The sequence below is a fragment of the Megascapheus bottae genome, chromosome 28, assembly GCF_031878675.1.
Source record: "Megascapheus bottae isolate mThoBot1 chromosome 28, mThoBot2.hap1, whole genome shotgun sequence".
Classification (NCBI taxonomy): Eukaryota; Metazoa; Chordata; class Mammalia; order Rodentia; family Geomyidae; genus Megascapheus; species Megascapheus bottae.
Window position 1 is genome coordinate 6550826 of NC_143536.1, and position 15052 is coordinate 6565877.

General features: G+C 51.8%; 1 protein-coding gene across 1 annotated transcript; it reads right to left on the bottom strand.

The window, feature by feature from the left end:
- Positions 1–465: 465 nt before the first annotated feature.
- Positions 466–13049, bottom strand: Hrk (harakiri, BCL2 interacting protein). The gene is made up of 2 exons (XM_090319964.1): positions 12718–13049; positions 466–1981 (listed from the first exon to the last, which is right to left on the bottom strand). The coding sequence occupies exon 1, from the start codon at positions 13047–13049 to the stop codon at positions 12774–12776; it is 276 nt and encodes a 91-aa protein (XP_090176090.1). The 3' UTR covers positions 466–1981; positions 12718–12773.
- Positions 13050–15052: the final 2003 nt, after the last annotated feature.

The following is a 15052-nucleotide window of genomic DNA, read 5'->3' on the forward strand; positions in this document are numbered from 1 at the left end:
CGCTCTGAGCTCCTGGTTCGGTGACTGTCATCTAAGACCCCTGCAGCCCCTGTGCACTCCATGCCCCACTCCACCATCATCAGCTGTGGGATGTAGGGGTGGGGGGGGGGGGAATCTCAAGGTATGAAGGCCCAGAGGCTCTTCTGGCTTGCTCTGCTGAGTTTGACCTGAAGGGTATAAAACCAGACATTCCCTGGCCTTCCGTGGATCTGGGTTGCATTTTTTTTCTTTTGAAAGGCTATTGAGAGTAAAACATCCAGCCAGGCGCTGGTGGCTCAAGCTTATAATCCTAGTTACTCAGCCGGCTGAGATCTGAGGAATAGGGTTCAAAGCCAGCCCATGCAGACGAATCCAAGAGACTGTTATCTCCCATTAACCACAAGAAGCAAGGAAGGAAGGAAGGAAGGAAGGAAGGAAGGAAGGAAGGAAGGAAGAGAGGGAGGGAGGGAGGGAGGGAGGGAGGGAGGGAGGGAGGGAGGGAGGGAAGGAAGGATCTTCTTTTGGCCTGGCACACTGTTCCAGCATCTTACAACGGAATCATGTCTGCTGCCTTGCCCATAGAACCCAGGTCCCCAAGTCAGTGAGTCTCGCTCTGCCATGGGCAGAGGTGGAAGGTGGGGGGAGTGGGTGTGACATTCTACCTGCCCAATTAGGAATAGTACCTATTTCATAGGGTTTTTAAGAAGGAAAGCAATCATAGTAACAGTAATAATAAGAAGAAGAATAAATAATAATGATAATTGCTGCTCCCCGAAGAATCTTTGCAGCTAAGTCCAGCACACACATCTTTTTTATTTTTAGCCCTTCTAGAAACTTCTGAAAATAGTAGGGTATTCTTACAATCCGTGAGATGCTGGTACATTCCATTTAAATGACCTGCTCCCTCCCTGGACACCCCCTTGCTTATAAATCACCATTTCTTGGCCCCTTCATCCATAAGATGATCCCTGAACCCTGAAATCCCCTAACACGGTGAGGGAGGCCAGGAGGTGAACCCCCAGGACACTTCTGTGGGGTGGAGGAGACCACAGACAAGTCACCCATGAGGCCAACTTTCTATCTCCATTAGTCAGCCAACCACGTATGGCAAGCTATGCCCTGACCTCCTCTTCCCCAAGCCCCAAGGTCTGCAACCCCAAAACTGGGCATTTCCCCTCACATAGAGAAAGAGAAGATACTTGTGAGTGGCACTTCTTGCAAATTGTCGCTTTAAAACAAGATCTGAAACGGCAACACAGAAGTCACTCTGATCCCCTGGAAATTCAGGTCTGCCATCCCGAGGCCATGGCAGCGCCAGGTGAGATTTGCTTTAGCACCGGCAAAATGGAAGTGCAGCACCAGAGACACCACTGGTTTGGTAGGAAAAGAAAACGCAAACGAAAAAGCATCCCACTTCTCCAGCTGTGGCAATGCGATTTAGAGCTTCATCTAGACAGGGATACAGAGAGGTAAGAGGCCACAGAACTGGAGGCATTCCCAAATGCCCCCACAAAACTGACTCCCCAAGTCCTTGCTTTTTTCTTTCTTTCTACCTTGCTTTTTGTAGTGTTAACCTCTTCCTGCCCCAGCGGCTTCAATGCTGTCTCTGAGTTTCCTGCTGTCTCTGTGAGTTTCCAGGTACACAGCAGTAGGCGCTGTCTTCTGGCGCCTCCGTGTGAGGGAATGTCTCAGAGTTCACATGGCAAGATGTAGAAGGGAAGGGACCGTGTCCTCCACAAGCATGCACTGATACGGAATATTCCTATGTTTTTCTCATTTTGTATATATAGAGCTATATGGAAATCGCATTGGGATGGCGGTTTCTGCAGCTGGCATTCCTGAGGGCTTCCCCAGGGCCCTTCTATGTGTCTACTGTCAGCTCCAGTGCTTGTCCTTAACTCCACTTCCTTCTTGAAGTGCCAACCGTGGCCTTTTCAAGCTCTGGGCTCCCCCTCAGGAAAACGGGAACCAGCTTTCTCCAAGGACACAGGGTTTCGCCAACCTGAAGAAATAGAGATTTGCATTTCGGTCAGTGCACACAGCTGCTGGGGTGACGTCAGTGTGGGGGTGCAAGAGTGGGAGGGGACGAGGGAAGGGACTAGGGCAAAGCTCTGAGATTTGGACAAAAGCTTCTCCCCAGAGCCAGATTTGGTGGTCTTCCCGCCTCCTCCCCCTCAGAAGCTCTGTACATGCACGCACGCACACACACACACGCACGCACGCACGCACGCACGCACACACGCAGAGCACTCAGTAGATCTGAAAATTAACATCAGCATCTTCTGAGAGCAACAAAAGAAAATTCCAGGTCTGAGGGATATCAATCAATGGTAGAGTGCTCGTCTAGTGTGCACTCACTCCTGCAAGCCCAAAGATAGAGTAGACAGATAGGTAAGGAGATAAGACTAGATAGACTAATTAACAGATAGATTAGATTGGGAAGTAGATAGAGGATAGATACAAATAATGGGTGAAAAAAACAGTAGTGATAGATAGAGATTAGATAGGTAGGTAGGTAGGTAGGTAGGCCAGGTAAATAGGTAGCTAGTAGTTAGACTGAATACATATATAGACTAGATAGATCAATCAGTAGATAATGGCTCAAGCAGACAGACTGACAGATATGGGGATGGAACCAGAAGCCACATTATCCCTTTGCTTTTCCACTTCAGGAAGAATAGCTTTTGATTTTTTATTTTATTGTTTTTGCCAGTCCTGGGCTTGGGCTCAGAGCCTGAGCCCTGTCCTTGGACTTTCTCCAGGCTAGAGCTCTACCACTTGAGCCTCAGCACCACTTTTGGCTTTTTTCTATATATGTGGTACCGAAGAATCGAACCCGGGTCTTCATGCATGCTAGGCAAGCACTCTACCACTAGGCCACACTCCTGGCTCCCCAGGAGGAATATTTTTCTCTATTCACCCTGTGGATTGATATTTGAAGCAGAACTAACCCACTCTGCTGGCTTTCAGTTGCTTGTGCATTTGCTCATTGATCATTCACTCATTCATTCATGCATTCATTCAGAAGCACCAGTACTTGGTGTTGTGGAGCCAAAGCCATGGTTTTTGACCTCTAGGGTTCAGGGACCACCAGAGAGAGATGGGAAGAAATTGCAACTAGATGTGACATGAAGCACAGGTGCAATCTGGGGGAACACGAGCTCTGGAGGCCCAGGGGAAAGGCAGCTCAGGAGGGAACCAGAAAAGGCTCCTGAAGGATGCCAGGAAGGTGGCCAAGGTGAGAGGAGGCTCTACAAGGGGAACAGGAAACAGCATTCCCTCCCCCCACCCCCCCACAGCCACAAAACATCTGTTCGCAGCACATGTCCACAGTAGCCTGATTCATGAGTGCTTCAAAATCAGAAACAACTCAAATGTCAATCACCAGATGAAGAGGTACACACGAGGTAGTCTGTCTATACAATGGAATATTATTTGGCCATTAAAAAGAACCATGCTACTAATGGTTCTTGCTCCAAGATTATGCTAAGTGAAAGAAGCCCAGCTGGCAGAGTTCATGGTATGAAATTCGATAGTAGACAAGTCTTCAGAGACAAAAAGTAGAACAATTCTGTACAACTGTGGAGTGACTGCTAATGGGTCCTGAGTTACTTTTCCAGCAATAAAAATGTTCCAGATTTAATAATGGGACAACTCTGTAAGTATACAAAAAAAAAGATTGTTATATACCTTGAAGGATAGATCTCATGGTCATAAGTTAGCAGGAGATTAAAAACATTCCCCACTGGACTGGTGATATAAGAACCAAGTGTGATAGAGATGGTGGCAGAGAAGTTACTTTATTACTTCCTGCTTGGAAAAAAGACCAGGATGTAAGTAGCAAAAGTCATCTGAGTTCTCCGGCCTCCAGCTGCCTGTTGAGTTTGGCCAATGGAAAGCAAGATCCTGAATACTTATTCCCTGTCTGTCTTCCTGCTTCTCACAAATTGCTCTCCTCCCCATAAGGCAGCCCCATCCTCTCCCTGTACACACACTCGGGCCCCCGGATCCCTGCTCATAGCTCCCTTCTGCCCCCAGCCCTGGCTGCTGACCTGACCCTGCTCATTCCTCTGCCCTAGAACCTGTAATCAGCTGTCCTCTGGTGATTCAGCCTGAGGATACACTCTGTCTCTTGCTGTAACACTAACCTCTGACTTCATGAAAAAGGTGAGTCATGGACACATGGCCCCTGCTGTTCCAGCTACCTGAAAGCCAAAGGGATGGGAGCCAGTGACTGAAGCTTTTGCCTCTGACTTGTTCAGCAGAGATGAAAGCCATCCAGAACCTGCCCATCCCCTGCTGCCTCCCCCTATAAAGAATACTGGCAGTCATCACTCAACAATTGATAAACATTCATAAGCCACCCCCGCCCCCGCAAGCCAAAAAAAAACCCTTACTTTGTTAGTTTCTGGCCACAAATGAAAGTCTGGGAAACTGGGCTGCATTCGTTTGAGCTAAACTTAAACCAGACACCAATGGAATCTTACTTGTAATCCTAGCTGATTAATGATCCTGAGATCTAGAGGCTTACAGAAGCCAGAGGAAGCAAAGAAGTCCATGAGACTCCATCTCCAAGAAACCCCAGCAAAAAGCAGAGCTGGAAGCATGACTCAAATGATAGAGCACCAGCCATGAGCAAGCAAACTGAATGAGCATGAGGCTCTTAGTTTAAATTCTGGTACCAGCAAATAGATGAAGGATAGATAGATAGATAGATAGATAGACAGACAGATAGATGTGAAGAATGATGGATAGTTGGACTGAGGGATGATAAATATTAATGATGAATGGATAATAAGTTATAAATAGGTTCAGATGCTAGGTGGATGGGTGGATAGATGATAGATGATAGACACAAATGATGGATGGATGGATGGATGGATGGATGGATGGTTGGATGGATGGATAGATGGTTTGATGGTAGATAACTCATAGATAGTAAATAGATATAAATAATAGAGGATGAATGGATTCATGATAGATGATAGACAAGTAGATAAATGATAGATGATAGAGATAATGGATGGTAGATGTAGATTTTAGATAGTAAGCAAATTGACTGGATAGGTAGATTGATAGGTAGACTAGATAGATTCAGATGACAGATAGATGCACTGATAAGAGATGGCTGGATAGTAGATGAAAGACAGATAATACAAGTAGATGATATTTAAGTTAGGCTGAGACAAGATACGTAATGTTCATGGTTACAAGTGCAGATTCTGAAGCTACATGCCAACACTGAAATTTTGATCCATGTGCTTATAAGTTGTATTACTTGGGTTAGGTATTCAGCCTCTTTGGGCCTTGGTTTCTTTGCAAAGAAAGAGTGACAGTGTCACTGTCCTTACGTTGAGATAAAGACAAGATGTGTTTCCTCAGGCAGGACATTTAGAAGCCCTGACACATGGTTAGGTGGACATCTGGATTTAGGGACAGAATTATAGAGCACCATTGCGTACTCTCTTTCTCTCCTCTCTCTCTCTCTCTCTCTCTCTCTCTCTCTCTCTCTCTCTCTCTCTCTCTCTCTCTCTCATAGTTTATTGAAGATAAGAGTCTGCTGGGGCTTTCCTGGATGGGCTGAATTTGAACTATGATCCTCAGATCTCAGCCTCCTTAGTAGCTAGGATTACAGGCATGAGCCCCCCCCCCCATGCCTGCTTGTAGTATTTATTCTTCTTTGTTTGTTTAGGTGGGTTTTTTCTTTTCTTTTTTTACAAACAGAAATTTACAATGACTCAGAACCCAGAGTCTACCACATGCCTGGAGCTGCTGGAATGTGCTGCCTCAAAGTGGCTCATCAAGACCGTTCTTAGAAGCTGTCGTATACCAGGGTTCACAACTGGAGAGAGTCCTCACCTAGCTTGGGAAAATGTCCTGTTTGTATTCTCCACCCACAACCTGGAGCGGGGGCAGATGAGGGGACCTGAAACTCAGGACACACTGCACTAGTTGTGTCCCGGGGTGGGGAGAGGGTACCCAGGCCCTGGGGCAGGAAGAAGCTGGATCTCCACCAGAGTCCTCCTCTCTTCTGTGGCCAAGAATGGTTAGCATTCCATTTAAGAGACCCTCATTTTAGTGTAGAAAAAAAGCCTCATTTGCTCTTGTTATTTGCATAAATGATATTCAAACAACAGAGAAAAACAGAAAAATAAAGGTCCCTTACACTCCAGCCCTCCCTCAGCCTGCTTCCTTTCCTGCAGTGATAAAAGCCTGTCCCAAAGCCCCAGAAGATTTTTTTCTGAGCCAGAAGCTGGTTCCTGCTACTCAGGAGGCTGAGATCTAAAGATCATAGTTCAAACCCAGCCCAGGCAGGAAAGTCTGTGAGACCATTATCTCCAATTAACCACCAAAAGATGGAAGTAGAGATGTGGTCAAGTGATAAGGAGAGCATTTCTAGGATCCTCTCTCCAAAATAATAATAATAATAATAATAATAATAATAATAATAATAATAATAATAGAGGAGGAAGAAGAGGAGGGGAGGAGGAGGAGGAGGAAGAAATACATATTTAGATGTGGGACCTCTTGTCAGGATTGTCTTCCCTGGCCTTTGCAACAGGACTCTGAGCATTATCTGTGTGTGTTGCCCTTGTCAAAGGATCTCTGTGTTGGGTTAAATAAAACAAACACTACCAAATGCAGCATTCATCACAGTTAGCACTGAACCTGCTTCTGCTCAGATACTGAAAACTATCAGATTTCTAGAACGTACTTAGGCACCAAATGACAAGCAAGTCACCAGAGGCTAGAGCCACCAAGGGCTCTCCTCCCTCCCATCTCGTACACTCTTGGAGCATTCCACATGGGGTGGTGTCTCATTTGTCCCCCTGGAATCTGGGCTGGTTAGTGAAGCCATGCAGCTTCTACTAGAGTCCCAGGTCACTTGCTCAGAGTTCTGAGTCACCATGTCAGAATCCAATCCCAGGCTGGCCATGCTGTGAGGAAGCCCAAGCTACAAGAAGAGGCTCCAAGGGACAGCCCAGTTGTCTCTGAGCATCAGTCAGACCCTCAGCCACAACCTCAGAACCACAACCTACACTACTCCCGCACCAGATTCCCAGCCCACAGTATGCATAATGAAATAGTTGTCTGAAGCCACTATGTTTTGAAGTCATTCAAACTAGGAGCATGGCTCAGTGGTAGATAAGAGTTCTTTCCTAGGGCCGGGAGTTTGGCCCAGTGGTTGAGTGCTTTGCCTAGCATGCGTGAAGACCTGGGTTCGATTCCTTGGTACCACATACTTAGAAAAAGCCAGAAGTGGTGCTGAGGCTCAAGTGGTAGAACCCTAGCCTTGAGAAAAATCCAAGGACAGTGCTCAGGCCCTGAGCTTAAGCCCAGGACTGGCAAAAAAAGAAAAAGAGAGTTCTTGCCTAGAAAGTGAAAGCCCTGAGTTCAACCTCCAATACCAAATGTTTTAGAGGAATTCCTCACATCATAATATAGTAACCAGAACAAGCTGTAGTTAGTTTTCGTTCCTCCCAGGGTATTCTCACTAAAATACAGGTTCCCAATAGCAATGGCTGTCTTGATTATATCCACAGTGCCTTCCACAGAGTAGGCACTCAGCAATGAATAGCTAACACGTAGGGTATTATTAATAATAACTGAATATTAATAAGTGAAGTCAAGAGCCAGGCATCCATTGATCACACCTGTGATCCTAGCTACTCAGGAGGCAGAGATCTGTAGGACCATGGTTTGAAGCCAGCCTATGCAGAAAAGTCTGAGTTCCAAATTAACCAGTAAACTCTAGGGCTGGTGAGGTGATCCCCACATGACAAGCATCAGCCTCTGAATTTTTTTTTTTTGCTGGGGGGGGGAGGTGGGCATCAGTCCTAGAGCTTGAACTCAGGGCCTAGGCGCTGTCCCTGAGTTTTTTTTTTTTTTTTTTTTTTTGCCAGTCCTGGGCTTGAGCTCAGGGCCTGAACACTGTCCTTGGACTTTCTCAAGGCTAGAGCTCTACCACTTGAGCCTCAGCACCACTTCTGGCTTTTTTCTATGTATGTGGTATCGAGGAATCGAACCCGGGTCTTCATGCATGCTAGGCAAGCACTTTAACCACTAGGCCAAAATCCCGGCCCCTGTCCCTGAGCTTTTTGCTGAAAGCTAGCACTCTACCACTTTGTGCCGCAGCTCCACTTCTGGTTTTCTGGCAGTTAATTGGAGATAAGAGTCTAAAGGATTTTCCTGCCTTGGCTGGCTTTGAACTGCAGTCCTCAGATCTCAGCTTCCTGGGTAGCTGGATTATAGGAGTGAAGCCACCAGTTGTCTGGTCCTCTGGGAAGCACTTAATTGTCTCTCTGTGGAGCTGTTCCTGTGCACACAGCTTAGTCACTTGTGCACTTGTGGTCTCTCTCTCTCTCTCATTGGAAGAGAGATGGCTCCAGACAGGGGCCATGTGTAGGCAGGCTGCTTCCCAGAGTTCCTCCTGAGCAGCTGTCTCCTGCTGGGCCACCTCCCTCCCTTGCCAAGCTGAAGTTAGGCTCTCCAGCTCTCCAGCAAGCTTGGCCAGGGTGAAGCAGGCTGGAAGGGCAGCCTGGGGGGGACACCCTGGGGCTGAGTGGGGAGGGATGGGCTTCCAGGTTTAACCACTGAATCCCCAAAGTACCTACCAAGAACCAGTTAGCAAGCCTGGCTGGTGGGCCAGCCAGTCATTAATTCATTAAAGCAGACTCCTGCTGGCCCATTATCTTCCTTATGCTGACCACGGGTCCTCTCTGGGGCCCTACAGAGTCCCCCTTTCTTTCCTTCTCTTGCTTCCAAGGGTTCCCGCCTACCCCGGGCCCTCTGGCCCCCAGGTCCAGAGAGATTCCAAGGCTCCATTTTCTCTCTTCCCTGCCCCCTCCAGGCACCCTCCTCCCTCCCCCCTCCCTACTTCTCCAAAGCCTGGGATCGCCATAAAGCCTCTTTTGTTCCCCTCTCCTATCTTGGAGCTGTGACTGGTTACCAACCCATCCCCATCCCCCAGGCAGTGTTTGAAAGGGAATCTCAGGAGTGCAAGAATTTATTGTGCTCGGGCAGTCCCTACCACCTGGGCAGGCTACCACAAATCTCCCCCACCCCACACACCCCTGCAGCTCCTAAATCCAGACAGGAGGGTAGGAAGGAGTGTGGGATGAGTATGGAGTGCTTCCTATCCTTGGAGCTAGAAACGATTCCAGATCTGACTTTGGGGTGACTCAGTTTCCCCTTTCAAATTCTCAAAGCGGCGTGTCTTGAGAACCAGACAGGGCCCAAGGGTCATTTTTAGCATTCCCCCCAGGGCTCACAGAGCCCCACATGCTAAACATGTCACCCAACCCTGTCCTGGAACCCAGGACCTCACCACTGTGCCCCCTTCCCCAGCCCGGGCTCTGCCGAACCGCTCGATCTACCAAGCTAATCTTCCTGAGGCTTACTTTGCAAGCAGGCAGGGAGGGACGAACGGTGTGGGTATGCCAGCAATGACTGTGGGAGAAGCTTGCCTAATTGGGAAGAGACAAGCTTTGGAAAAACTGTCCCACGAGCTACCTCACACTTCTGCCCACCTCTCAGGCACAGTTTGAACCCCACCTTGGTAGTTACTCCAGTTCGGTCATCGTCCCGGTTTTACTTAAGGGAAAACTAGAGTCTCAGGTTTGGGGTGTTAGAATAAAGACTGCTGAGAACAATGCGGTTGGATCTACCGGCCTTGCATACAGCTAGCTTCACCTGTGAGTGCTGGTGGCTGCCTCTCCAGAGACACCCAAAGGGGTGGGAGTGCCGGGGAGGGTAAGGGGGGGAGTGGTCCCATTTTCCTTCCAGGAAAGTGTGGAACACGTTACACCCAACACACACACACACACACACACACACACACACACGCCCAACAAACTTTTCAGTGGACTACACAGTTCACCCCTGCTTGCCTTCTGGAGTTGGGGAAGGTGAGGTGCCTAGATTAAGCCATAAGCACAAGGTAGAGCAGAGCTGCAGGTGGCAGGAGGCCAGATCAGACCGGGACCCCCAACTTGGGGAACTCAGGGGCAGGAGTGTTGAATGGGGAAAATGCATCTTCCAGCAGAGAGGCGGAGGGAGAGAGGGGGGTGGAAGAGAGAGGGAGGGAGAGGACCACGGAGCGTGTTCTGAGGTCAGAAAGCTCAAGCCTGAGTACCCGGGGCCGTGGGGTAGCTGGGGACCTCGACATTGGCGGGAGGGCACCCCAGGGGGTAGGTTGAGTGGAAGTTCTCGGGACAATGCACAGAACTAACCAGAAAACCCGGGAGAAGTGGGGGGGGGGCAGAGTGATCCAATTCCCTCGCCTCTGTATACCACCGAGGAGACTCACCCGTCACCCCGGCCCGCACCCCAGTTTCTGAGCCCGGTTTCCCATTTTCTCGCCTGCGTCCTGGCGCAGAGGGGCGTTCAGGTCCCCCGACCCGCAGCCTTTTCCTCCAGGTTCCAGGGGCTCCCCAAGTCCCGCTCTGGCCTTCTACTGCCCAACACCCCACTCCGTCACCAAGAACTCAGTGCGTCTGCGAGCCTGCCCGTACCCCAGGACCCTTCCTCAGTCCTCCTGGATGCCTCTCTCTCCTTTCCCGTCATTTCTTCTAACTCTCTCCCCAGCATCTAGCTCTCCAGGCAGTTTCCCCCCTTTCTTTTCTCCAGTTTCTCCAAAATTCCTTTCCAGCCCCCATCCCTGCCTCCCCCCACCACTACTCCCCTCGCTTCTCCCCTTCTTTCCTGTGCCCAGGTTCCAAGGCTTGGCTTCAACTCTCCCAATATTTCCACCCGGGGATTCCAGCAGCTCTTGTCCGGTCCCTTTGGCCAGGATAGGGGAGCAGGAGATGGGGGAACCGGATGGGACCTCCAGCGCCCCCCCAAACGCTCACTTCTCTTCGCCAGCAGCGTGCGGGCCGCCTGGGCCCACGCGACATCTGTCGCCCGCGCTCCCGGCTCACACCCCGCTCACCCCCGCAGCAACCCGGGCGCTGCCGCCCCCTACGCTCCGGCTGCCGCCTCTCCCGGTGGGCGCAGACGCTCGGGCCTCGCCCGCGGGCGCCACGCCAGCTTCCCTAGGTGTCGGAGGAGCTGGGGTGGGGATCAGGGAGAGGGGACACTCGGGGACCGGGGCAACCCGGCCACGCTGCCCCTGCTCTTCGCCTAGTGCTCCTAGCACTAGCCCTATTCTCTGCCAGGCATCACCAAAAGCGCCTAGCATTGTGCGGGCCAGGCCTTGCGCTCCTGCCCAATAAGGCGCGTATCCCTAGCACCCTTTTCTGATCGGGAGCACAGAAGGTGCCCCGTAGCTACTTTCCATCCCTGCACACTGCCTGGGATACAGCAAGCACGCAAAACATCCGTGCCCAGGCCTGGTACTCAGATGGTGCTCAATTAATGCTGAGACTTTCCTTGAAGTGTCCTTAAGCGTCTTAGCCTATTCCATCCCTCTCGTAGGACGGCTTCTCCTCCCTGCTACACCTGACAAGGGCCAGGACCCTCAACCGAAGCCGAGGGAGCCACGGAGTTGGGTGGGCAGACGACCACTGTGTAGTGCAAGGGGCCTTGAGGAGGAAAGACAGCTCGAAACCTCCACGAGGGAGAAGTTCCATAGCAGAGATGGAGGGGAAAGGTGCCGGGAAACCGGAGAAGGGGCACGCGGTGGGTAAGGCGCGCCACGAGTGGAGGTGAGAGTTAGAGGCCCGAGGGCTGCGATGCCTAGGAATGATTCGGCCTGGCGTATAACCTCCTCCTCCTCTTCCTCCTCCTCCTCCCGGACACTTCTAACTTTGCTTGGTGTGTTTAGGTGAGCGGCTGATGGGCAGGATGGAGGTGGAAGTCCTTCCAGAGGCACCGCCTGGCAAGATTCCCTAAAGAGGAGAAGGGAAGGGAGAGGAAGAGAGGGAGAAGGAGGAGGAGGAAAGGAGGAAGGTAGAAGAAGAAGAAGAAGAAGAAGAAGAAGAAGAAGAAGAAGAAGAAGAAGAAGAAGAAGAAGAAGAAGAAGAAGAAAGAAGAAGAAGGAGAAGGAGAAGAAGTGGAGGAGGAGGAGGAGGGGGAGGAAGAAGAAGAGGAGGAGGAGGAAGAAGAAGAGGAGGAAGAAGAAGAGGAGGAGGAGGAGGAAGAAGAGGAGGAAGAGGAAGAAGAAGAAGTGGTGGAGGAGGAGGGGGAGGAAGAAGAAGAGGAGGAGGAGGAAGAGGAAGAAGAAGAAGAAGAAGAAGAAGAAGAAGAAGAAGAAGAAGAAGAAGAGGAAGAGGAGGAGGAGAGGAGGGGAGGAAGAAGAAGAGGAGGAGGAGGAAGAAGAAGAGGAGGAGGAGGAGGAAGAGGAGGAGGAGGAAGAGGAAGAAGGAGGAGAAGAAGAAGAAGAAGAAGAAGAAGAAGAAGAAGAAGAAGAAGAGGAGGAGGAGGGGGGAGGGGGAGGGGAGGAAGAAGAGGAGGAGGACTACGAAGAAGAAGGAGGAGGAGGAGGAAGAGGAGGAAGAAGAAGGAGGAGGAGGAGGAGGAGAAGAAGAAGAAGGAGGGAAAAAAAGGAGGAGAAGAAAAAGGAGGAGGAGGAGGCAGAAAACGGTAGATGTGCCACTTGTAAGGAGGAATGGGGAGTGGGTAGGAGAAGAGCGGGGTGGAGACACTTGGTGGCAGAGCCGAAGAGCAGAAGGGAGGAGAGGACAGCTAAACTTGCCCCTCTCGGGCTCCCGGGCCAGCCCGCGCCTGCAGCGCCCAGCCGCGCGCCCTGGCTGGCTCTCCGGGTCTCCTCCACCGCTCGCTCGCTCGCTCGCGTACCTGTTGCTCAATCCGGCTGGGTCTCGGCTCTGGCCTCTCCAAGAAGCCCCGCGTTCCTACAAGTTCCGCCTGCCGAGCAGCCAGGCCGCCAGCGCCGCCACCTGCGCGGCCGCGCACAGCCAGGGCCAGCACCGGGGGAGCGCGCGGGGCGCCCGCGGGCCCCGGCTCCGCGCGCGCCGCCGCCGCACGGTGCGCTGGTGCAGCTCGTCGCCCAGCGCCTTGAGCCGGGCGGCCGTGAGCTGCGCGGCCGACGATCGCAGACCCAGGCGGCCGGTGCTGCAGGCGCACACGGCCGGGGGGCCGCGGCCACGGTGCAGCGGACACGGGCACATGACGGCTGGCGAGCCCCGCTCCCTCCCCGCGCTGCGGCCGGCCCCTCGCCCGCTCCCCCTCCGGCCTGTGCGCCCCGCGCCCCGCGCTCCGCCGCCTGGGGGGCCTCCCCTGGACACCAAGTTTCTCCTTGTGTTGTGCGTTTGTTGTGCTGACGGCGCTATTATTAATTAAAGTGTCACATGGTGGAGGGGGCGGGGAGGGCGCGGGGAGGGGGTTACATCATCCGGCCCCGGGGGGGGGGGGGCTGCAGGCAGAAGAAACCGAGAGGTAACTTTTAACCCTAGAGGCGCCGGCAGGGACGGGGCGCGCGCGTTCCGAATCGGAGAAGCCGATCTGAGGCTCAGGCCTGGGGTGTAGGTGGGGGATGGGGGGTCGCAAGGACCCCCCGTGGAACCGACAGGTGAGAAAGCGATGGGGTTTTCTCCTTTCCCTCCCACCCTCCCACCCCCACCCCAATTCAGCTCCAGTTTGGGTTTGGAGAGGAATGCCAAGCTTGTGTTGTCACGGGGGTGGGGGGGGGAAGGAGGGAGGGAGTGGATGAAGCGGATATGGAATTGGATTTGATTTATTCAAAAATAATTCCGAGGCTGTTGTTTTGTGTCGGGTGGGGAAGGTGGGTGGGTTGGAAATGGGACGGAAGGGCCAGATGCAAGCCAACTTGCCTTATGTCAGGCTTGACTTGGCACCTGTTGTCTTCTGTGAACACCGAAGACATGCGCCCCCCCCCATTCTGAGCTGACCCTAAGGTGGGGTAGGGAGAGGTTGGGAGGTCAGTCCTGAGCCGGGGTAGGATGTGGGTGCCTCCGAAAAGACCCTCGCAGGGGTCTTCCTAGGGAAGATAAAACCTAAACTTTTTTACCCTCCTTTCTTTAGGACTATTTTTCCCTATTAGGGTTATAGTGGAGAGTGGCAATCCTTAGAGAAAGCGCACTGGAGACCCTCGGGGCCAGCGCGGGAGAGTGGGGGAGGGGACATGGGGACGGAACACCCCTCCTCCAGCACCTCCTCCCGGTGGCTATTCAAGTTCCTTTCCGGACTGGAAGTTGTCACTGTTGGGGAGGGTGCAGATGGGTAACAGGCCCTCTAGATTCTTGGAGGGCAGGCGGGGTCAGTGCCGGGTTTGAATCTTCTGGGATTTTTCAAGACACCTGGAGGAGCCCAATGGGTTGGCTCCAAGCCTGTGAGGTGGAGACAGATCCAAGTTTCCATTCTGGGGCCAAGACCAGGTGCGTCCTTGTACCCCTTGGAAAAGCTTCTTCAAGATCAGCAACTTCCTTGTAGTCTGTATTGACAAGCCAGCAGAGTCCCCCCCATCCCCACCCCCACCCTTGGGTTGCTGCAGTTTGGTGAGAAGAGTGAGGGCTCAGATGGCAGCTGGCTCTGTGAGATTGGCCCAGCCCCAGTTCTCCTACCCAAATTCTAGCCAACACTCAGGGAACCCCTTGTATGTCAGGGATGGGAGCAAACCCTGCCTGTGAATCTACATATACAGAAAATCTCCCAGCCATTTCTATGCTGGGGAGGGGCTGGGGGGAATGGGAAGAAGAAATGCATTAGTACTATTCTGTTTTCAGGCTAGGGAAACTGAGGCACAGGTGGGTAAGGCCTCTTGCCCAAGCTAACAGGGTTAATACAAAGTGGAGCTGAGATGTGCAATGAGGGCCAGCAGCTGCTAAGCTCTTAACGGTGGTTTTATACTGCCCCCTGTAATCTAGGAATAATAATACCTTCCTCCCAGGATTGGGGCAGGACTAAATCAAAGAATGTATGCCAAGCACCTGGCATCCATGGGCTCTGGATAGACCTCAGTTCCCCGAGCTTCTCTGCACCCTCCCTCCTGGGACTCACCTCCTTAATCCTCCCTCGCCTTTGCAGACAGGCCTGATCCATTGCCCAAGTGCAGACTGTTCCAAGAATGAAGATACAGTATCTATTTAAATAGCCCTTTGGATTTACATAGAACAGCCCCTGCCACCACCACCACCACCATCCTTTTTTTTTT